This window comes from Entelurus aequoreus, linkage group LG12, assembly GCF_033978785.1.
Source record: "Entelurus aequoreus isolate RoL-2023_Sb linkage group LG12, RoL_Eaeq_v1.1, whole genome shotgun sequence".
Classification (NCBI taxonomy): Eukaryota; Metazoa; Chordata; class Actinopteri; order Syngnathiformes; family Syngnathidae; genus Entelurus; species Entelurus aequoreus.
The window spans coordinates 8,869,274-8,892,861 of record NC_084742.1 but is presented as its reverse complement, the minus strand read 5'-3'; the positions used below and the strand labels follow the sequence as shown (position 1 = coordinate 8,892,861).

Sequence of the window (23,588 nt, the reverse complement as noted above, 5' to 3'; positions counted from 1 at the left end):
GACTTATTTTTTTAATAAAAAGTTAACATTGCTGAGATTACCAAAGCTAGCATGTGCATGAATGGCTTGACAATCAGTTCATTGAGTCTCTCTTTCTCTCACTTCCTCAGCATTCAGCATGTGTATGGCGCGCAACACCCACCTTTTGATCCACTCCTCCATGCGAAGTAAGTTTCTGGGCACTTGGGGGTTGTATTACATTGTCATTCTCTTGATTGGCAGTTTTTAGTTAGTAACAGTCCATGCACTACCTTTATTATGCATTGAATGCAGTTTTCAGTCATGTGACACCGTTGGTTTATTTTATTATACACAGAGTTAAGCATGGAAATTGAGAACAGTTACTAATTGAAGTGAAGTGAATTATATTTATATAGCGCTTTTTCTCTAGTGACTCAAAGCGCTTTACATAGTGAAACCCAATATCTAAGTTACATTTAAACCAGTGTGGGTGGCACTGGGAGCAGGTGGGTAAAGGACACAACGGCAGTGACTAGGATGGCGGAAGCGGGGATCGAACCTGGAGCCCTCAAGTTGCTGGCACGGCCACTCTACCAACCAAGCTATACCGTATATTATAGGGATGTCCGATAATGGCTTTTTTGGCGATATCCGATATTCCGATATTGTCCAACTCTTAATTACCGATACAGATACATACAGTCATGGAATTAACACATTATTATGCCTAATTTTGTTGTGATGGCCCGCTGGTTGCATTAAACAATGAAACAAGGTTTTCCTAAATAAATCAACTCAAGTTATGGAAAAAAGTGCCAACATGGCACTGCCATATTTATTATTGAAGTCACAAAGTGCATTATTGTTTTTAACATGCCTCAAAACAGCAGCTTGGAATGTGGGACATGCTCTCCCTGAAATACAGAGGATGTCGTTGTGGCTTGTACAGCCCTTTGAGACACTTGGGATTTAGGGCTATATAAATAAACATTGATTGATTGATTGATTGAAATAATCCTGATACCCACTACAACTATGGGAAATACTATACTTTGACTTTCACAAAGTGCTTTTTTTTTTTTAAACACGCCTCAAAACAACAGCTACAAAAACAATGAAGGCACACAGCTTCAGTCCAGAGTATACTCTAAACTGGGCTCAATCTGCCCTGTTCTTAACGTATTCGTATGAGTAACAAAAATGTGCAAATAAAAACAAGAAAGGCACAAAAATAAAAAACTGCTTCAGTCTAGACTAGTAGATAACACAGCCATCCTTTAAAGTGCATGAACATTAATACAACTGCTTCAGTCTAGACTAGTAGAAAACACAGCCGTCCTTTAAAGTGCATGGGGGGAAAAAGGCACAAAACATAAATAAAACAGCTTCACTCAGTCCGGACTATTTGTGCCACAGATGAAGCTCATAGAGTGGGCTAATTCTTTTTCTCCTCGTCATCACGTGTGAGAGGTAGATTTTTCTGAATGAAAACAAGCATCTGCAAGGGGTTCTGGGTATTTGTTCTGTTGTGTTTATGTTGTGTTACGGTGCGGATGTTCTCCCAAAATGTGTTTGTCATTCTTGTTTGGTGTGGGTTCACAGTGTGGCGCATATTTGTAACAGTGTTAAAGTTGTTTACACGGTCACCCTCAGTGTGACCTGTATGGCTGTTGACCAAGTATGCCTTGCATTCACTTGTGGGTGTGAAAAGCCGTAGATATTATGTGATTGGGCCGGCACACAAAGGCAGAGCCTTTAAGGTTTATCGGCGCTCTGTACTTCTCCCTACGTCCGTGTACACAGCGGCGTTTTAAAAAGTCATACATTTTACTTTTTGAAACCGATACCGATAATTTTGAAACCTATTCCGATAATTTCCGATATTACATTTTAAAGCATTTATCGGCCGATATTATCGGCAGTCCGATATTATCGGACATCCCTACTAATTACTACTATCGAGTCTGCTTTACGGTTTGTTATCAATTCTCTTATTGATTTCTATTTGGATTTAATATCAGCAAACAAGTTGACTAGCGTCTTGACTAGCGTCAACTTAATTTGCTGTCGTTTAGAAAAAAATCATGGGTGTACAAACACAACAGTGAGGTCTTAAAAAAAACCACAGCCTCGATGGAATGCCAGACAAAAGCATTTTGTTTTGAAAATAACTATAATATCAGAGTCAGAAATACTTTATTAATTCCTAACGGGGAAATTGGGGTGTTTATTTAGTTTATTAAGGATCCCCAATAGTCAACACCGCAGTGGAGACTATTCTTCCTAGAGTCCAGGCAAAAAACATCACATATTCACAAAACAAAAGATTACAATGCAGTACAACATGATCCATCCATCCATTTTCTTCCGCTTATCCGAGGTCGAGTCGCGGGGGCAGCAGCCAAAGCAGAGAAGCCCAGACTTCCCTCTCCCCAGCCACTTCGTCCAGCTCCTCCCGAGGGATCCCTAGGCGTTCCCTGGCCAGCCGGGAGACATAGTCCCTAAGGAGGCGTTCGAGTGGCATCCTGAGCAGATGCCCGAACCACAACATGATCAATAATAAAATGTAGTTATACAAAAATAGCAACAAAAAACAAAACAAAAATAACTTGGGAGTTTACATAATAATGTTAATACTAGGGCTGCAACAACTAATCGATTAAATCTATTAAAAAAGATTACCAAAATAGTTGGCGATTAATTTAGTCATCGATTCGTTGGAACTATGCTATGCACATGCGCGGAGGCTTTTTTTTTTTTTTTTCCGGTTATTTTTTTGTCGTTGTTTTTTTTTGTTTTATAAACCTTTATTTATAAACTGCAACATTTACAAACAGCTGAGAAACAATAATCAAAATAAGTACAAAAACAGTACAAAACAGCGCCAGGGCGGCGCTGAGGCTACGTCTCATGAGGTGGCGTAAGCTAGCCAATCATGTGTCATGTGCAGCTCACGTGACGACGGCGTCTCCTTTGCTGGAAAAATTCGAAAAATGGCGCAGGAAAACACTTCCGATAGTTTAGCGGAGAAACATCTTGAGGTTATTGCTTCAATGGAGAAAAGTGTACGACCTAAGTCGTCAAAAGTGTGGGAACACTTCACTTTAAAGACTTCAAAGAAGAGCGTTTCCTGCAAAATGGCACGGAAGTACAACATTGCTTCAGGAGCACCTGAAAAGGAAACATGTTGGAGCCATGGCTGAAGGGAAGAACTCACAGTACGTAACTTTTTAAGTCCATAGTGGCAACAAGCATTCATGAGTTCAGCTTTTTTGTGAGTAACGTTAAAGTTATGCCTTTGCTGCAACGCGGGGCTGATAATGTGTCTCCGGCACATTTGACTCCGTTTTGAGAGAGAAAACGCACGGTTACCAATTTCGAAATAAACGGACAGAAATATCTCAGGTTGGTTTCATAATGGATCAATGTAGCCGGGCCGATAAAGCTATATAAATATATTTAGATTTGAGTGACGCTTTAGTATAACTAAACGTTATGAAGGTGCTGGAATATTTCATGCTATTATTCAGAGGCAGCCTAAAATGAATCCTTTATTATTCACAACAGAAACGTGTACAATATCTGATTCAGTTCTGATGAGTTACATTTCTGTGTTATTATTGGTGTATGCTGCACCCCCAATGTCCACAACATGGTGCCAGTATGCTGTTTTTTTTCAATAAAATACTGGAAAGGATAGAAATGTAGTTTGTCTCTTTTATCCGATTATTAATCGATTAATCAAAGTAATAATCGACAGATTAATCGATTATCAAATTAATCGTTAGTTGCAGCCCTAGATAATACCAAAAATAAAAAAGAGCAATATAAAAATAGATTTCTATTTTTGGCAAAAATAAAGCAAAGAACCAATGGCCTACAATGTACTCATTAGTGTACCATATTCAAAGTGACAAAAAAGTACCATAATGAATAAAAATATGACATAAAGCACATACAAAATCAAGATAATATTGTTGCAATTTTATTGTTGCAATTCTTCCAATATAGATAAAAAAGCAATACAATAAACAAAAGTGCCAAGTATGTTTACTATGATAGCATATGTACAAGATAAACAATATATACATGATGGATTCAATATATTTCACAGTTACTGACCGGTTTGCAGACAGTGCACATTTATGAGGTTTAATAAATGTGTCCAGGTTAATAAACCAGTATTCAAGTGTGTGACTCTAATATAATAAAAAATAAATATTCTACTGTCGTAATAAACACAATTTAACAAATTATTCTGTGACATGACAATTACAAAAAAAGTTAAGTAACATGTTTGACTTTTTTCAAATAGAAGTAAAAAGTATTGTTTTTAAAAAATGTATAGAACGATACATACTGCGTAAGTCAATGGCAAACACAAGCATATCTAATAGAACTGTACACTGCAATTTTTCAACCATCAACTATAACAATTATCCGTTATTTTTTCAGAATAAAGTTAAAGTCCCAACGATAATCACACACACATTAGGTGTGGTAAAATTATAAATATTAAGCATATCTACTTTTTTAGGAAGCACACGTGATATTTCTGACTAATCACAGTGTCTCCAGCTGTGGAGAACACTTCTTAGGAAAGGAGCGTGCAAACTACCTGTCGGACGCTGTCCCGTCATGTGATGCATGAGAAACATTCATTTCGCGTTTACAGTGAATAATGGCATGTTTTAACACGATAGGAGGCAGTGTTAGTTTAATTACCTGCAGGATTATCATTGGACTAGTTGCTGGTGGTGATTCACTTCTGCCTCTGAGGGGATGCAAAACGTGTCATTCATTCAAGGTTATCACATGCTCTAATGTTTCTGCTAGTATTTTCTCAATTTGATGCAATATAAACTTTGCAAGTATTGAAGGTTTCCCTGTTGTCTTCCTTTCTCGTGAATGATTCTAACGTCTGTGTTGCTGATCGGCACAGTGCATGGTGACGTCATGCGTGCCCACAGACATTGATAAGGGAGTCATTAAAAAGACTGTCAAAGGATTCCCAGGAATTGAAAACTTGGGAGGCGGTTCTTAACAAGAACCTTTTTTTCGATTCTCAAGTCTAGTGAGAGTTTAAGTTTTGTAAGGCGTTCTGTTTTCGCCATACCTTCTCAGCTAGTTCTGAAGTGACCATACTGGAAAATCTGGTTGTGGTTGAACAACATTGCAGGATACTAATCAAGTTTTTTTTCTTTCTCTGTTTAGGCATATAGCAAGGATTTTACAGTGCATGTTTAGAAAATAGAACTATGTATTTTTTTTAGGGCTGTCAAAATTAACAAAATGACCCATGACAATAATCACAAAAATGATCACGTTAATCATGAACACACTTAGATTAATCATGCAATTTATTTTGACCGTACAAGCTCTTTAATCTAACTGCTATACCAGTGGTTTTCAAACTTTTTTCACTAAGCACCACCTCAGAAAACACTGTTCTTTTAAGGACGAACATTAAAAGACAGTAGCATAGTAGGCCTAACTATTCATAAAAAACAAGGCAGAAGGTTTTTTTAACTAGTAGATTTAATAATTTTGGCCACTCCTAAAGGCCTACTGAAACCCACTACTACCGACCACGCAGTCTGATAGTTTATATATCAATGATGAAATCTTAACATTGCAACACATGCCAATACGGCCGGGTTAGCTTACTTAAGTGCAATTTTAAATTTCGCGCGGAATATCCTGCTGAAAACGTCTCGGTATGATGACGCCTGCGCGTGACATCACGGATTGTAGAGGACATTTTGGGACAGGATGGTGGCCAGCTATTAAGTCGTCTGTTTTCATCGCAAAATTCCACAGTATTCTGGACATCTGTGTTGGTGAATCTTTTGCAATTTGTTCAATGAACAATGGAGACAGCAAAGAAGAAAGCTGTAGGTGGGAAGCGGTGTATTGCGGCAGGTGTTGTGCCGGATAACGCACCCCCGCCGTAGAATGCACCCCCTGACTGTTGTGCCGGATAACACAGCCGGTGTTTCATTGTTTACATTCCTGAAAGATGACAGTCAAGCTTTACCATTGGCCTGTGGAGAACTGGGACAACAGAGACGCGGTACCGTGAGTACGCAGCTGCGGCTTCCAAACATTTGATCGCTTGCCCGTACGTGCGTCCCGCTATGTGCATGTCACGTACGTAACTTTGGGGACTTTGGGGAAATATATGTGCTGTATGAACTTTGGGGAGGTGAACGGTACTTTGGGCTGTGGGATTGAGTGTGTTGTGCAGGTTTTTTGAGTTGTATTGGCGGGTTATATGGATGGGATGGGGGAGGTGTTTGTTATGCGGGATTCATTTGTGGCATATTAAATATAAGCCTGGTTGTGTTGTGGCTAATAGAGTATATATATATGTCTTGTGTTTATTTACTGTTTTAGTCATTCCCAGCTGAATATCAGGTCCCACCCGCCTCTCACAGCATCTTCCCTATCTGAATTGCTCCCACTGCCCTGTAGTCCTTCACTCTCACTTTCCTCATCCACGAATCTTTCATCCTCGCTCAAATTAATGGGGAAATCGTCGCTTTCTCGGTCCGAATCCCTCTCGCTGCTGGTGGCCATGATTGTGAACAATGTGCGGATGTGAGGAGCTCCACAACCTGTGACGTCACACGCATATCGTCCGCTACTTCCGTTACAGGCAGGGCTTTTTTATCAGCGACCAAAAGTTATGAACTTTATCGTCGATGTTCTCTACTCAATCCTTTCAGCAAAAATATGGCAATATCGCGAAATGATCAAGTATGACACATAGAATGGACCTGCTATCCCCGTTTGAATAAGAAAATCGCATTTCAGTAGGCCTTTAAGATTGCACACAGTTTGAAAGAGTCAGGCCACAAGAAAAACAATTATCTGGTCTGATGAGACAAAGATTGAACTCTTTGGCATGAATGCCAGCCATCGTACCGCTCATCACCAGGCTAATAACATCTCTACAGTGAAGCATGGTGGTGGCAGCAGGATCGTGTTTTCCAGCGAACAAGAACTGGGGGACTAGTCAGGGTTGAGGGAAAGATGAATGCAGCAATGTACAGGGACATCCTTGGTGAAAACCGATGATTCCTTGAGACGCACTGCAAAGAAGAATGAGCAAAGAGGAGTGGTTGAATCTGCCCAAAGATAGGTGTGCCAAGCTTGTGGCATCGTATTCCAAAAGACTTGAAGCTGTAATTGCCAAAAGTGCATAGACAAAGTATTGAGCAAAGGGTCTGCATACTTATGTACATGTTTATTTTTTTATTTTATTTTTTATTACATTTGCAAATTTGAAAAAAAATAAAAAAATTCACATTATCATATTGGGGTATTGTGGGTAGAATTTTGAGGACAAAATGAATTTATTTCATTTTGGAATAACTGTAACATAACAAAATGTGGAAAAGTGAATACTCTCCGGATGCACTGTAAGCACTCTGATACAAGCAGTCCTTTAGTGTGTTTTAACTGTGCTGGACACCCAGTCAACATCTAAATGTCCTCCAATAAGCACACACGTTTGGTCTTGTATTTTAGTCAATTCATTTACAAAAGGTAAAAGCAGCTAAGTAGCTAACGGCTACAGAACAGCTAAGCACACAGGACAAACACTTGTAATAAGTGTCATTAATTGAATGATATTGCAGTCTTAAACACTATTATTGTCAATAGAAAGCTCTCTCCCGGTTGCAGTTAGTCCAAAACGCGGCAGCACGACTTTTAACAGGGGCCAGGAAACGCGAGCATATAACCCCAATTCTTCAGAGTTTGCACTGGCTCCCTGTTCATTTTAGAATTGATTTTAAAACCTTGCTGTTTGTTTTTAAAGCTTTACATGGACTGGCACCTCAGTATATCTCGGACCTCATCCAAATTTACGCTCCTGCGCACGCTCTGAGGTCCGAGAGCCAGCTCCAGTTCGTGGTGCCCAAGACCAGACTTAAATCCAGGGGAGACAGGGCCTTCTCTGTGGTCGGCCCTAAGCTCTGGAACACTCTGCCCCTCCATGTTCAAACTGCTCCCACAGTGGAGTGTTAAGTCTCGTCTTAAGACCCACTTTTATTCTTTGGCTTTTAACACTACGTGAGTTGTGTGGTCCTCTGTCCTCTGTTGTCCTCTGTGTTTAAAAAAAAAATTGATTTCTATTTACTGTTTTAATTGGTTTTACCCTTTAAAATCGTTTTTAATCATATTTATTTTTATATTGTTTTTATATTGTTTTTATATTTATTAATTTTTTTGTTTTTATTCAGTCATTGGTGGAGCAAAGGCTAATATTTGAATATTTTTTTTAATATTGTTGTGCAGCACTTTGGAAACATTTTTGTTGTTTAAATGTGCTATATAAATAAAGTGGATTGGATTGGATAAACACGTATCAAATAGCAATTATAGTTGCATATTACTTACACATACAAAGTCTCAATTTTGAGACACTAGAAGGCAGTAGTGCATAAGCTATTGAACACGACACAGAGTAGTGTGGGAAGCAACAAATTACACCAGCACATTGGAAGTGTCAGGATGTTGCCTCACCGTCTGCATTAAAACCAACAAAACTAAAGATAATTTCTGTTATTGAGTTGATAGATCAAGATATCAGTTTTTCTTGTCACTCCATACAGAGAATCCACAGCGAGACAGAAAGACGTAGCAACCTATCTTGGTTGTTGATACTGTTACGTGATTGGCTGTTAGCGTGTGTCTCCCATTGCTCAGTGACACTTCTTGGTTCCTGTATGCTGGGTTCCCAGCACGTGAGTGACTTCATGCAACAAATCTTGCTTCAAAATATGTTTCCTGCCGACCAAAAAATATTAATATATATCAAATGTTTTATCGAACGCATTTTATATTGATATGGACGCTGTCTATTGTGAAATGTATTGATATTGTTTTATCAGCCCAGCCCTAGTCATACTTAATGAGTTTTTTTGACCACCAAGTGTTACCAAAAAAACCACAACCCTTCAACTTAAAGACAGCATAAGTCGGTTCCAGACTGTTAAAATAAATAGTTTAGTGTTTTTCATACCTACCATTGTTTACCGTGTGACTTATTTCACTTGACCAAACCTTTTTTTCACATTTCACATTACAAAATAATTCAAGTATGCATGATGCCTGGTGATATCATATCTGATACCTGTATTGGGAGACCCTATTTAAAATCACTGTCTTTGGCCCGCGGCACATTTTCTCTTTGGCCATGGTGAGCAAAAAGTTTGGGCACCCCCTTTTCAATCAGGGGTGCCCAAACTTTTTGACTGTGGCGCCACATTGGGCTTAAAAATTTTGGCCTGGGCCCGAAAGCCGACTGCATGCAAAGTAACTATATATGTATATATGTGTGTGTGTGTGTTTAAATATTATAATAACATAATGGATATATAATTAATAATTGTTATAATTGAATATCAAGAGTATGTGAAAGTTCAATTCCTACCTGGTTTACTTCCATGACTCCTTAAAGTTTTGTAATCAATCAGAAATATCATGGACAGGTGTGGAGAAAGTGTTCTGCATTTTTCCCATCATCCCTTGTAATGGATTTTAATGGGTGTAGTTTAGATTTTTTATGCTGATTGGACATTTTTTTTATAATCACAGAGTTCAATGAGCAGAATATGTTATGTGTGACCATATTTTTTGGGCTAGTTGAATTTTTTTCCCTGCATCATGACTAAGGAAGGTTATTTGGCTTGGGTCATATAAATGAACGCTGTGCACGCACTCACACTGATGTACAAATAATGGCCACTGACTTGAGTTACTTTCGTTAGCCACCAGATGGTGACAAAATGGTAGCTGTCAGACCGCTGACTATTTGTATATTATATAAAAACGCCGTGCTCGGCTAAATTGTTAATTGGCCGCACTTGGCCCGCGGGCCATAGTTTGGACACCCCTTCTCTAAATTGTCCATAGGTGTGTGAGTGGTTGTTTATCTATATGGCTTCTAGTCAAGGGTGGGCTGCATCTCTCGTCCGAAAGCTTGCTGGATTACGATGCATATTATTCTTTGAACCACAGCATATTAACTTTGTTTGGCCTGCTTTTCCTGCCACCTAGCTTGATTAAGGCGGGCAACAAGCCATCTCCCGCCACGCCGGGCAAGCCCAAGAAGGCCACGACGTTCCAAGAGTTCGAGAGCATTACGAGCGACGCCTGGGACGTCGGCGACGACGATGACGAGCTCCTGGCCATGGCAGCGCAGAACCTCAACATCGAGGTTGTCATGGAGACCGCTAATAAGGTACTAACCTAATGCTTAGCTTGAGTACATGGTGAAGAACAAAATACATCTTTTTTTATCCTTTCTGCAGGTGATAGAAAATCACAGCAAGCTGCAGGAGAGACAGAAGCTGGACGACACCGTAGAGTCGTGTCAAAGAGGGGACGACAACACGCAAGAGGCGGAGTATGAGGAAGACGACGAGGAGGACGATGAGGATGACCGAGTGGAGGAGGGAGACTTGACCAGTCCAGAGGTTTCCTTTTCCTTCCAGAGCAGTCCTGACACTGAGGGACGTTTGGTTAAATCCCAAAGCGAAGCTCCGATCGGATCACCGAAAGGTTAGCGGGAGGATTTCCTTATTTCCCTACACAGTGGAATCTTGAATTACGAACTTAATTGGTTCTTGAACAGGGTTTGTAAATCAAAAAGTTCATATAGTGGAGCAAATTTCTCCATAAGAAACAATGTAAATATACATAATTGGTTCCAGCCTCGACAAAAGTCCATATTTTAATAAAGGTTTGCACACTTTGAACACAATATCAAGTGCTATACAGTACTGTATATTAGAGATCAACCGAATATCGGCGCTGATATTAGGCATTTTGACGTATATCATTATTGGCCTCTATTTATCGGTATCTTTTTTTCTCCAACTACATCAGTAGATATAATATACCGTATTTTTCGGACTATAAGTCGCAGTTTTTTTCATAGTTTGGCCGGGGTTGGGACTTATACTCAGGAGCGACTTATGTGTGAAATTATGAACACATTACCGTAAAATATCAAATAATATTATTTAGCTCATTCACGTAAGAGACTAGACGTATAAGATTTCATGGGATTTAGCGATTAGGAGTGACAGATTTTTTGGTAAACGTATAGCATGTTCTATATGTTATAGTTATTTGAATGACTCTTACCATAATATGTTACGTTAACATACCAGGCACGTTGTCAGTTGGTTATTTATGCGTCATATAACGTACACTTATTCAGCCTGTTGTTCACTATTCTTTATTTATTTTAAATTGCCTTTCAAATGTCTATTCTTGGTGTTGGCTTTTATCAAATAAATTTCCCCCAAAAATGTGACTTATACTCCATTGCGACTTATATATGATTTTTCCCTTCTTTATTATGCATGTTCGGCCGGTGCGACTTATACTCCGGAGCGACTTATGCTCCGAAAATGCGGTATATATATGATATGATACCCGTATTTAGTATTAAAAAAAAAAAAGGTCAAGTACATAGTTAACACTGCACAAGCACCAGCCGTTTTGCCTTGCTTGAGAAAAGTTGCCTTTTTTTCCGCACCGCAGAGCTTACTCGGCCACGACCACCACGACTTCCAGTTTTTGCCGGGAAATCCAGTTTTTGTCCTTCTTTCCTGGCGTCTTACTGGTTCCGTTGTTTGTTTCGCTACTGCAACGAACAATCCTCCGTCCACAGAAGTGCGGCTAGTTTTATGTTCTGTGATTCAATCAAATAACACAAAATACATGGATGGAAATTAAAATCTGGACCAACATCCAAACTTTGTGTGAATAGATTCACAAATAGGATATTTATTAGGAGCTAGAGTTGATTTTATTTAAATGTACAATTTCAGGGTACCTCACAAGGAAGCCTTACAATGTATATATATTTATATAAAATTGTATAAAATTGAGTAGATGGCGAGATATTGTGATGCAGAGAAATCTCATATTTTTAACAATTTTCCCAGGAGACTTCACATATTTTTAAATGTTGATGCTCCTCTTAGACACGCATGATAAATGTTCGTGAAATCTTCGATGTTGTTTGGTGCTAAATCAACCCCAATATTTGCGTCGCATTAAACAGTGGTCCGGTGTTTTTTTTTAAAATAAAAAAAAAACAACTACCGGTAAGTCTTGTTCAGATCGGCTCCAAAATAGACATCAGCTCCAAATATCGGTCATTGGCCCTCTTTGACTACTAATCAGTATCAGCATAATGCACCTGAATAAACCATATCGGTCCATCTCTACTTCATATCAAACAAACATAACAAGGGGCGATGAATAAACCTTTTTTTTATAAACAAGGTAAAACAACAACATTAACAAGCTGCTTTTTTCTGTATATGCTGCTCTGTCAACACGCGCAAACACACTGAAGTCCCTTTGTTGTAGAGGTGGGGGAAATAATCAATTCTTAGATGCATTGCAGTTCGGACATGGGCCATTGTAAAATCGATTAGTAAATGTCAATAGTCGATTATTTATTTATTGTAAATAAAGTAATGCCGACAGTTTTAAAATGTGGCTGACTGCAGCGAGCCAACTCACCGAAAGATCCGACCATCTCTTTTATTTTAGGGCGCTTATGTTCCTGCACACATTTCCAATAAGTTAATAAATAAAATGGGAATTGATTCAACTGTGTCTTGTAACAAATGCACTGTTTTTAAAAGTTGCAAGTGACGAATGCTTAATTAGGGAAACGAAAATTAATGTAAAACTGCAATAATATACACAAATTAAAGATGCATTAATAATTGATTTTTAATCGAATTGTCAGGTGGCCAAAGATTCCCCACATCAAGTTTGGTGCCCTCACAAAGGATCAGAAACCTCAAAAATCCTAAACTTTAACAAACATATTGCTAAAATAATAAACATTTATAAAAGTAAAGTCCACTTACATGAACATCGGTGTGTGTGTGTGTGTGTGTTTGTGTGTGTGTGCGCGGTTGAAAGAGGCGCGGCTGAATAAGAAAGAGTTTTCTTCCCCCTGTGAAATAAGACTGCTTTGGCATCTTTTTCCAGAAAAGTTCTATTTCATCACAATTTAAACCTGCTGTGATCTGAAGCCTGCTTTGTCGATTCTTCCATACTTGTGAGCGCCATTTATGTACTTGCAAAATGTCTTTTTTTTTTTTTTTTAAACTCCACAGCGATTTCCTCCTTTTTTCCACGCTGGTCTCTTGTCTTTTTGGGACTCATATTGTGTTAGTAAAATGGAAAAAAGTTGTCAAAGGCAAAAAAAACAGAAAAGGCATACACGCTGAAGCGCTGAGTAGTGACTAGTGGTGTGCTGTACTTCTCCAAAAATGCTCCGCCCTGATTTTGCCTGCAATGAATGAATGAATGAATAAATGAAGCGTTCGTACACAGAGACATGGTTCGCACATGGAGGCACATTTGGCTCGATCTAAAACAGGGGTGTCAAACGTACGGATACGGCTCGCGAGCAGGAGAGATGAGTTTGCTAAGTATAAAAATAAGCTGACATTTTGGAATGAAAGAAACTGCTGTACTAAATGTCTCCACTGGATGTCACAATAGCAATTATTTGTGTCCTATGCCGCTAGAGCGTGCATGATTTCAGAGGGGGCAGAGCTATGTGCCTTGTTAAGATAGAGGACTTGGGACACATTATCTGGGCGCACATAAATATGCTGAAATAATATGTATCCCCCTTCAACTTCATGTGTGATTAATGAAATAAGTCCAAATTCACAAGTTTCGTTGTAGATGATGCTACATGTGTGCAGAATAAACCACATGATGTTAGTACATCAGTTGAGGAAAATTAGTAAAGTACATTAATAACATCCTGTTAATCCTGGACTTTGATATTATTATTCATTCCATCTTCTGATAGATTACAAATTAACACCAATGGAAGCATTTTAAAACTCTGTCGGACTCAATTCCACCTATTTGACTGATGAGCATTATCACATCATTTATTCAGAAAGTATAAATAACGACAAATAAAGATAAAATACTATTAACCGGAAGTGTAAAAAAACAAACCCATCCATCCATTTTCTACCGCTTGTCCCGTTTGGGGTCGCGGGGGTGCTGGAGCCTATGTCAGCTGCTTCGGGAGGAAGGTGGGGTACACCCTGGACAAGTCACCACCTCATCGCAGGGCCAACACAGATAGACAGACAACATTCACACTCACATTCACACACTAGGGCCAATTTAGTGTTTCCAATCAACCTATCCCCAGGTGCATGTTTTTGGAGGTGGGAGGAAACCGGAGTACCCGGAGGGAAACCACGTAGTCACGGGAAGAACATGCAAACTCCACACAGAAAGATCCCGAGCCCAGGATTGAGCCCAGGACCTTCGTATTGTGAGGCACACACACTAACCCCTATGCCAAAAAAACAAACAAACATAATTTGTATATTTTCAGATTGTGCTTGTTATTTTTACAAAAAAGAAAACAATATGAAGTTGTCTTTATTTTTAGGTTATCATGCGATGATTTTACCAGTCCAGTCCCCTTGGGAATAGATTTTCCTCCATGTGGCCCCTGAGCTAAAATTAGTTGACACCCCTGATCTCAAACCTCGTAAATCAAAAAGTTTGCAAATAGAGGGGTTCATAAATCGAGGTACCACTGCATTTGTTTTGCGTGTGTGTGCTGACAGTCTGTGTATGACCTTACAACATTATTATATCATACTATGAATCTAAAGAGGCAAATAGGGGCAGGCAGTCTGAGTTCAGGATGCGAGGTGAGCAGCAAACATGCTATTAGATGATGCAAATTATTTGTGGCAGCACATCATTAGAGAAAAGCGCTAACTTGATGACAAGTCAAAATGTAGTTTCTTTGATGTTTAAGCATTGAGATGTTTTTTTTTTACATCTAATATTCCGGAAGCAGGAGCTTGTTCAGCGGCAGTAATGATTCCGTAGACATCAAGGTCTTCATTTAAGAGGTTACTAAGGTGACCATGTTGTGTATAGCGTGTAGCATCTACAGTGTGCGGCGTGAGCGTCTGGCTGTCTGTCGGCTCGTCTGCATTTGCCGTGTTCCGATTACACAAACAGCCCGTTGCCCTCAGGCGCTTCCTCTCATCTCCTCGGAGAGGACGCGGCACAGGCTCGCACGCGCCGTCAAATCGCGTGGATATGCGCAAGTTATTTTACATCTTGAGGGAGCATGACGCAAAAAACATATTAGCAATGCAAACCTGAATAAATGAAAGCTTGATGCATTCAGCAGGTGGGTATAAACAATGGTGTCACTCCGCTCCAAGAATATTTGGGACATCGCCTCCACCGCCACCTGCAGCTCGCTCACAGCTTTCGTCCCCGCACCATCTTTTGTGTCTTTTGGAGCGCATCTGGAAGAACATGTGGTCCTCGGTAGAGCGAATTAATGTGTTTTGTCTCCCTTACTGTGGACGCTTTACACTTGAATCACGCGCATCTTGCAGCAGCTCATTTGAAGAGAAGAAAAAAACTGCCACCAACACTAATTACAGTCAATTCCACCAGGCAGCGGGGAGAAAAAGACCTGCTTAAAGCAAAATAAGAAAAATGGTCACACGGCTTTCAAAATTGAGATTACTATGGCGTGTCGCGATGTAGTACACAATCTCGCCTTTGGCATAGTGCTACTCACTACTGTAAAATGGGTCATTCTTTTGATAAAACCCTATTTAAGGAGCCGGCATTAAATGGTCCTCTCAAAAGTGGAGATGCATTCATTCATACGCTTTTGGTATACAATTCCTAATAATAGGGCAAGTGCAGCCCTCTTTTTCATCACAAAGCAGGAGGGTACCTGCTATTGCCATTGTTGCTATTTAGACTATGTGTGTCGAGTAGATATCGACCCATTATCGGCGCCGATATTTGGCATGTTGACGTACTGTATTTTCCGGACTGTGGAACGCACAACAACTACATTTTTGAAATTAACGTTTTTTCCCCATTTATTAGCTAACCCAGACTATAAGCTGCAGATATATACATTGTGAATTGAGTTATTTACACAGTAAGATTCTGTAAATGTTTATTTACATACCTTATACCTGATGAATGAAGAATCTAGACGAGTAGAAACGCGATGGACATCATAAGACAGAACGACACTTGTACTTTCGGTTAAAAGCTCAGTCTAAGAAGAAAATCCATAACTTATTTGCAGCCGCAGGTTTCGAAGCATAGGAATAAAGTAGAAGCTTGGAGTCCGGAATTTAGGGTATATTAATATAACAATATGCGACTTATCAAAGGGTGTAATGCTACAGTTATAGCAACAAAAAAACAAGGGTTAAATATCAAGATGGTTGAATATATTGTCACACACCTAATGTTTATGCCACCTTTTGCCTGCCATCATCTCTCACCTTCCCTACTCTTGTGCCAGATGCAGCAAGCGAGCACGCCGCCCTCTACAGACAGCGCTCTCTGCCCCACCGGCCCCCCGTCATCCCACTCGTAGCTCGCATGGCTGACCAGAACACGTCGGGCACCCCGGTCATGACCGAGAGGGAGGCGTCGCGTCTGGATAAATTCAAGCAGTTGTTGGCTGGCCCTAACACAGATCTTGGTAAGAGACACTTCACTTCTCTGTCTTCTCTTTCCTTCCTTCTGGATCTCAGCTGTACTTTCTCGCTCGTTTGCTCCACCAGCTGTGTTGCACTTTTTAACGATGGGGGTTAGGGGGTGAAGGTGGGGGTCATGCAGCCGCCATCTGGGCGTGCAGATTATGACACGGCTGAAAGCATACAACTACAAATGATGGCGGAGCTTGGTTTCGAGCAAGCAACAGGCGAATGACCATGAATCATTCAGACCGACCTCCAAAAAGTGCAGTTTTTGCACCAATTTGTAGGCATTTTCTCAGTAAATACGTAATACTGAATACGTACAATACAATCGCAGGCAATCCTCGTGTTATGACAGTACTCCCATATTCTATTAACACTGTACAAAATGAAAAATAACTAGTTAGGTGCACGCGGTTATACGGAGGCAGAAGACAGAAGTATCGTATTTTCTGGACTATAGAGCACTTATATAAGATAGATAGATAGATAGTACTTAATTGATTCCTTCAGGAGAGTTCCCTCAGGAAAAATTTAAATTTAAACTCCAACAGCAGTGTACAGAATTGAGATCGAATTGAAAAAGTAAATAATAAATAATGGGGGTAAGTGTTATTGTTTTGCATCCCCTGTCATCCTAGTACCCCCTCCCCCCAGAGAGGAGTTGTACAGTCTGATGGCGTGTGGGACAAAATAGTTTTTGAGTCTATTAGTCCTGCACTTGGGAAGAAGCAGTTTTGCACTGAACAGGCTCCTCCGGCTACTGTTAACGGTATGCAGAGGGTGACTGGCATCATGCATGATGCTCACTAGTTTTTCCACAGTCCTCTTCTCTGCCACCGTCACCAGTGAGTCCAGTTTAATTCCGATTAAGCCGCACTCACCAAATTTTTGAATTTGACTTTTCTATATTTTGCCAAAATAGACGGTTACAAAATAAATGGTTGACAACGAAGCAGAAAACAGGTGAAAATAACGTTTTAAGAACTCACATGAACGTTTCACCACTCCTGTCTCTGACTGCTCGCCCACACACGCTCTTCAAGCGGACATCGGAGCAAATGATCCTGTAAAACTGCGAGAGCCAAATTTAAATTGTTACGCATCGAGTGGAAATCGGGGCTAAGCCTTTCTCTCGTTCCCTTGCAACGTCCAATACAGTGTGCAAGCCCAGGGATATAAGTAAGGAGTTGTTCTCTCTCTTCAACTCTTGGATTTTACTTTTTATTACTATATTTTATATGTCCTCATTGTGTTTTGTGTACCATGTGAGGGATTTAGGTGCAAATTAGGGCAGCATTGCTCAGGTGGTGGAGTGGTTGTCTCCCAACCTGAAGGTTGCGGGTTCAATCCTCAGTCCCCCTGTGACCATGTCGAAGTACCCTTGAGCAAGATACTGAACCCCCCAGTTTCTTCTGATGCTGCGTCATCAGTCGGCAAATGAGGTCGTAGTGTCAAAGTGCTTTAAAGGGGAACTGCACTTTAAAAAAAATGTTGCCTATCGTTCAATATCGTTATGAGAGACAAGAACACACGTCTTTTTTTTTTTCCCAAACGATTTTAAAGATGATAAACGCTTAAAAGATACGGGTAATCGTTGTAGCTCTAAACAACTTCAAAACCCTCCATCAACGTTTTATATACACACTGCAAATACCGTATATATAATGTAGTGACAGACACGTTCATAACATAATGTAATATATTCAATATTTACCGTATTTTGATAATTTTAATCATTTCCAGGACTGATTTATATCGAGCATTGATTTCTGTTTCCATAGCAGCGCACGTCTAACTTCCGGCAACATGTGTGTTCCTACTTCTGGAATCAAACCCAAGTGTGTTTCCTAATCATGGCAGACTCGGTAATAGACAATGAAGACGACCATTTTTGGACAAATAAGGATTTACAAACTTGTCTTTTTGAAGCTGAATATACTCAGGATGACGTACTGCTTCCAGAAGCGAGCACAAAGGAAGAGAGACATTGGAGCAGTTTAAAGCCAGGAGAAGGGGATGAAAATGATTTTGACGCTATAAATATGGAACTTGGAGACAAGCTGTTTCGACGTAAATGGATTGCTTACCCAAAATCAATAGGAACTTCCCCGGCCAGCTGCACCATCGAGTGAGTCACTTTAATATTGATCATGATACACGCAGCATGTCATGCATGCTAGTACAACTACAGTACATACGCTGTCCGGCTAATGTGGGTTAATACTTTACACATACTGTAATCGGATTGTTCATGTTTTTCAGTCCGTACAAATTGGTGTAAATGCATTACAAACTCAAACGCATTTCGTTTTGTTGTAGAAACTAGCTTATCTCTTGCCGCAGTAAGCTTTTACGGCTAATACCGTATTACTACGATAGAAAACGAGTTCCTCAGTTTTTGCTCTTACAACAACAATGTCGCAACAACTTGGTTATTATACGGGTTACAGAATGTTAAATCAGATATTGTTGGCGGTTTTTGAATGCATTTTTAAAGTGATTTAGAAGTAGAATTGATTGCCCTCATTAGCTGCATTGCTAGCCACCAAGAACGAGACGATTTTTGTGTGTTAGAAAGCGAAAGAAAAAAAAAAAAATTTGCCTTCTTGTCTCTCATGAATGTGAACGATAGGCTAAATTCCCCAAAAAGTGCAGTCCTCCTTTAAGAACCTAGAAAGTAGAAAAGCGCTTTACAAATATAATCCATTTACAGTTTAATTTAGGTATAAGCCTACACTAAAAACTTGATTTAATGTCGTAGAAACGGAATTGTACATAGGCCGTGGATTATACTGTACATCCTATTTTAGTTTATCGACTCCAATCATGCAACGAGACCAACGGACTCCAACTTGTGAGGATGCTGCCCAGCTGAACTCCTCCTACAGTCCCTGTTAAAAGCCTTTCTCTTTGCCTTCATGTGTTCTTTGTGTCATAATGTCTTGAGTGGTTTCTGTGCGATGACTTGAGAGTACTTGAGAGGAAAAAGGGGTGCGTGAAGAGAATTAGACAAAGCGCTTAGCGACTAATGAGTCACACGCTTATGCTTAACATGCAAAGTGCTGGAAATAGTTCAATGCAGAAATGACACAGTTTAATTAGAGCTGCCGACATTCTTTTTGTTAGAATGGCATTTACCTCCACTCCCACACTGTTATAGCAAAGGTTATCACCGCGTTATGTTCTGTAAGAGTTTTACTTTTTGTCTGGCCTTTTTTATGAATTTAGAGCAAAGCAAAATGATGTACAGGTTAGTGTTTTTTGCACAGTGTTATGGAAACATGAGAGGTGTTGAAACCGTATCAGGACCTACCAGACTTATCTGGTCCTATTACACCTAAAGTCCGACACATTTTGCTGTTGTGGGTGCTTTATTTCGGAGGGACGGCGTGGCACAGTTGGGAGAGTGGCCGTGTCAGCAACCACAGTGTTCCTGGTTCAATCCCCAGCTTCTACCAACCTAGTCACATCCGTTGTGTCCTTGAGCAAGACACTTCACCCTTGCTCCTGATGGATCGTGGTTAGCAGTGGGCAGCAGCGGTGCCGCGCCCGGGAATCATTTTTGGTGAATAAACCCCCAATTCCAACCCTTGATGCTGAGTGTCAAGCAGGGAGGTAATGGGTCCCATTTTTTTATAGTCTTCGGTATGACTCGGCCAGGGTTTGAACTCACAACCTACCGATCTCAGGGCGGACACTCTAACCACTAGGCCACTGAGTAGGTAGAAGGTAGAAAATCGCTATACAAGTATAACCCATTTACCATTTACCATATTTCGCGCTCAAGTGTGGTACACGCTCCCTACCTGTGAATATTTTCCATTCAAGGCATTGACTCGTTCACAACCGAACTGTGCAGATCGTCTCGGAAGATGTTTCCTCTCTCATCCCAGCAGGGTTCATGAGTTCTTGACCACAGATTTAGATGGGACAGCAGTAGACTGAGGGCTTGGTGCAGGATCCAAAGTATGTGTCCCCCACAAGAGAGGACATGCCCGGACAACGATGGTTTCGCTCTTCTGTAGGTTGTATTCCGTCACGTGACTTTTGAACGGAAGTAAACGAAGTGGTGGGCCACCAAACCAATATGGCTACTGTTCAGTAAACCGTGTGAAAACTATCTCTTATCATTAAAACAGATACGAGCAAAAAAAAACTAACTATGCAATGGAATCTATCCCTATACGTTATCAAAAAAAGATTTCTCAAGTGATATTAGGATTTACAGCTGAAACGATTCCTCGAATAACTCAAGTAATTCGATTACAAAATATAGTCGACGAATTTTCGCTGCCTCAAGGCGTCATACATTTTTTATTTATTCATTGTTTTTACGGCATTTTGCCTCGTTTAGTATTCAAAGCTCACGTTTCGCATGGACTTTTTAGGAAGTGCACAGCGTGTTTACGTCACCGATCATACCCCCCTGCACTGCACAACACCGCTCCTTTTAAATACGCTTGAGTTCAGTAAACTTTTTCGCCGACATAACTCGCAATGGCAGATGCCGCAGAAAGCAGTGGACAAGGGCCATAGCAAAACGAGGGAATTAAGAAGCGACAAAAGTTGTCTAAGGTGTGGTAACACTTCACACTAAAATCGAAGGAAAACGCAGCCGTATGCAAACATTGCAAAGTGGAGCTGGCATACCACAATCGCACAAGTTCGATGCTACAGCACCTGTCGATAAAGCATCCGATTGCAGGCGAGGTAAGTCATCTATTATCAAATGTAAATGCAAAAGTTGTTAGTAAAATAAATGTTATTCATTATGATAACCAGGATGTTTTCTCTCACTCCCGCGAAGTCATCATATGATGCCAAAAGGTGTTGAAAACTAACAACGCAGTCCGAGCTGTCGTGTTCAATTAGCCTTTCATTAGTAACCACGCGAAAGTAGTCGTGCAAAGTTATTCCGGTTATTGAAGTCATGCAACCACATGCTACTTGGATAGCTTGCACTTGCACCCACTATAGTCTCTATAGCATAGGCGCCGATCTACATTTCTGCCAGTGGGTGCTCGGACGGGCGGTAAATCTGACGCTACTTTTCTGAGCATGCGCGGTTTTTGCTTGGTGGTGACTCACCACTGGTTGCACGTTCAAATGCAGTATTAAAGGCACTACCTAATCCACTTTTTATGTTTGATATAATGAAAACTGTTCTTATTGTTTTATTTTTGATACTAAGAATATAGTTTTATTTTAACTTTCACAGGGAATATTAATTTTGAACTCATTTTATATATATATGTGTTTTCATCTCAAACATGTTATGATGGCAAAATGAACATTGATTACTATCTTGCATGCACAGAATGCAATTAACTTTATTGCGTTCTTAAAATTTAAAACTGTTGCCGTCATTATTAAGTGGTTTGTCTTTTTATATTGTTTATGTATTGTTGGCAGGTTGAAAACAGCTCAGCAGATTTGCGCAGAGAAACCACCATTTAAACGGCACCGTATAATCATCAAAAACGCACGATAGACAAGAACTTCGTTTATGCGGTCACACCACACAGCATGTAGGGCTGTGAGCGCACCTGTTTTTATTAGCACACACAAATTGGCACAATCAACCACGGATGCATTTCAGCTGTGCGTGTCAGCCTTCAATAATGAAAACAGGCATTCAGGAAATAAAAGACAATTAGGCCAAACGCAATAATCGAGGGCACATCTTAACATGTATAATTAAACCTTAATTAAGCAAAAATATTGCTCCGGCCTGGCTGCACCAAATAATAATATACATCCATTTAATAAAGTCCAAATACAAATAAGGCAACAAGAGAAGTATACCACACTTCTCTTTTGTAAAGTAAATTTGTGGAGCCGATATGGCCATTTACATCAACAATATGATTTGCTTGAGAAGCTGGACAGGACACCAAAAAATAAAAATTAAGCAAAAATATGATTTGTTCGATTACTCGATTAATCTATCGGGATATTCGATAAAATACTCGATTACTAAAATATTCGGTAGCTGCAGCTCTATTAGGATTATCCGTCGGTTGCGCTCCCAGAAATGTCGAACTATATACTGCTCCAGATGTCATTCTGCACAACAAAACAAATGAAAAGTTGAAAATGCATGGAGGTGTACAACTTGGTGGAAATTGCTATCAAGACTCTCTCGGATAAATCATGCATCGCTTTTGCTCAGCTAAGGTAGTATTTCATGATTTAACTTCGTGTCTACAGCTTTGGTTTTTGCTTTATTGATGTTGCACGCGGCGTTTACGAGTATGCATGTTTTTCCCCGCCTTTATTAAAATATAACTATAGATGTCAACGTTGTGTATGTGCTGAAACATTAATTTATGATTGCTGCCTTTGGTAAAAGCTCTTTTAGGCTTTCCATCCATCCATTTTCTACCGCTTATCCCTTGTGAGGCCGCGGGGGGCGCTGGAGCCTATCTCAGCTACAATCGGGCGGAAGGCGGGGTACACCCTGGACAAGTCGCCACCTCATCACAGGGCCAACACAGATAGACAGACAACATTCACACTCACATTCACACACTAGGCTTTGTTAACATTAAAATTATTTTATTTAGACTCGCTGAGTTGGTGTTTTACAAAACACTCGTAGCAAACCTGCGTTTCAAGAAAAAAGATAAAATACAAAAAAACCCAATATATTACTGAAATAGGAAATACTAAACGGTAAAAGGGTATAACATTTTAACAAATTCAGTGACCACTGCAAACTTCTGTGTTCTTTGATTCTGCTCCCTTGGACTATAGTGCGTGACACTTTTTTTTGTCGTTTTCTGTAAAATCTTGCACTTGTTTGCCCTTATTGATTACCTCTCGAGGAACTCTGAAGAAACGTTGATCTTTTTTGGGTTTTAAACAGTTCCAACAGCCTAAAACAACGCAAGCAAAGGGCATTTTTCTTCGGAAAAGGCAAAATGCCGCCCAGAACGCTATGACTACAGATGCTCGCTGTCCCTCCACTTCGAGTCCCACATAGATAATGAGCCGGACGTGAAGTCAGGTGATTACAACCTATTGGGGTGCCGAAGGGCGGTTGAGATACAA

General features: G+C 40.1%; 1 protein-coding gene across 2 annotated transcripts in view; it reads left to right on the top strand.

The window, feature by feature from the left end:
* The window catches only part of tbc1d22a (TBC1 domain family, member 22a), a 283,486-nt gene that overhangs the window by 654 nt on the left and 259,244 nt on the right, over positions 1 to 23,588 (top strand). For both annotated transcript variants that reach the window (XM_062064592.1, XM_062064593.1), the window contains exons 2-5: positions 111 to 167; positions 10,030 to 10,213; positions 10,284 to 10,533; positions 16,352 to 16,534. In XM_062064592.1, the coding sequence (XP_061920576.1) occupies positions 111 to 167; positions 10,030 to 10,213; positions 10,284 to 10,533; positions 16,352 to 16,534 (674 nt within the window). The remainder of the gene's footprint in view (positions 1 to 110; positions 168 to 10,029; positions 10,214 to 10,283; positions 10,534 to 16,351; positions 16,535 to 23,588) is intronic.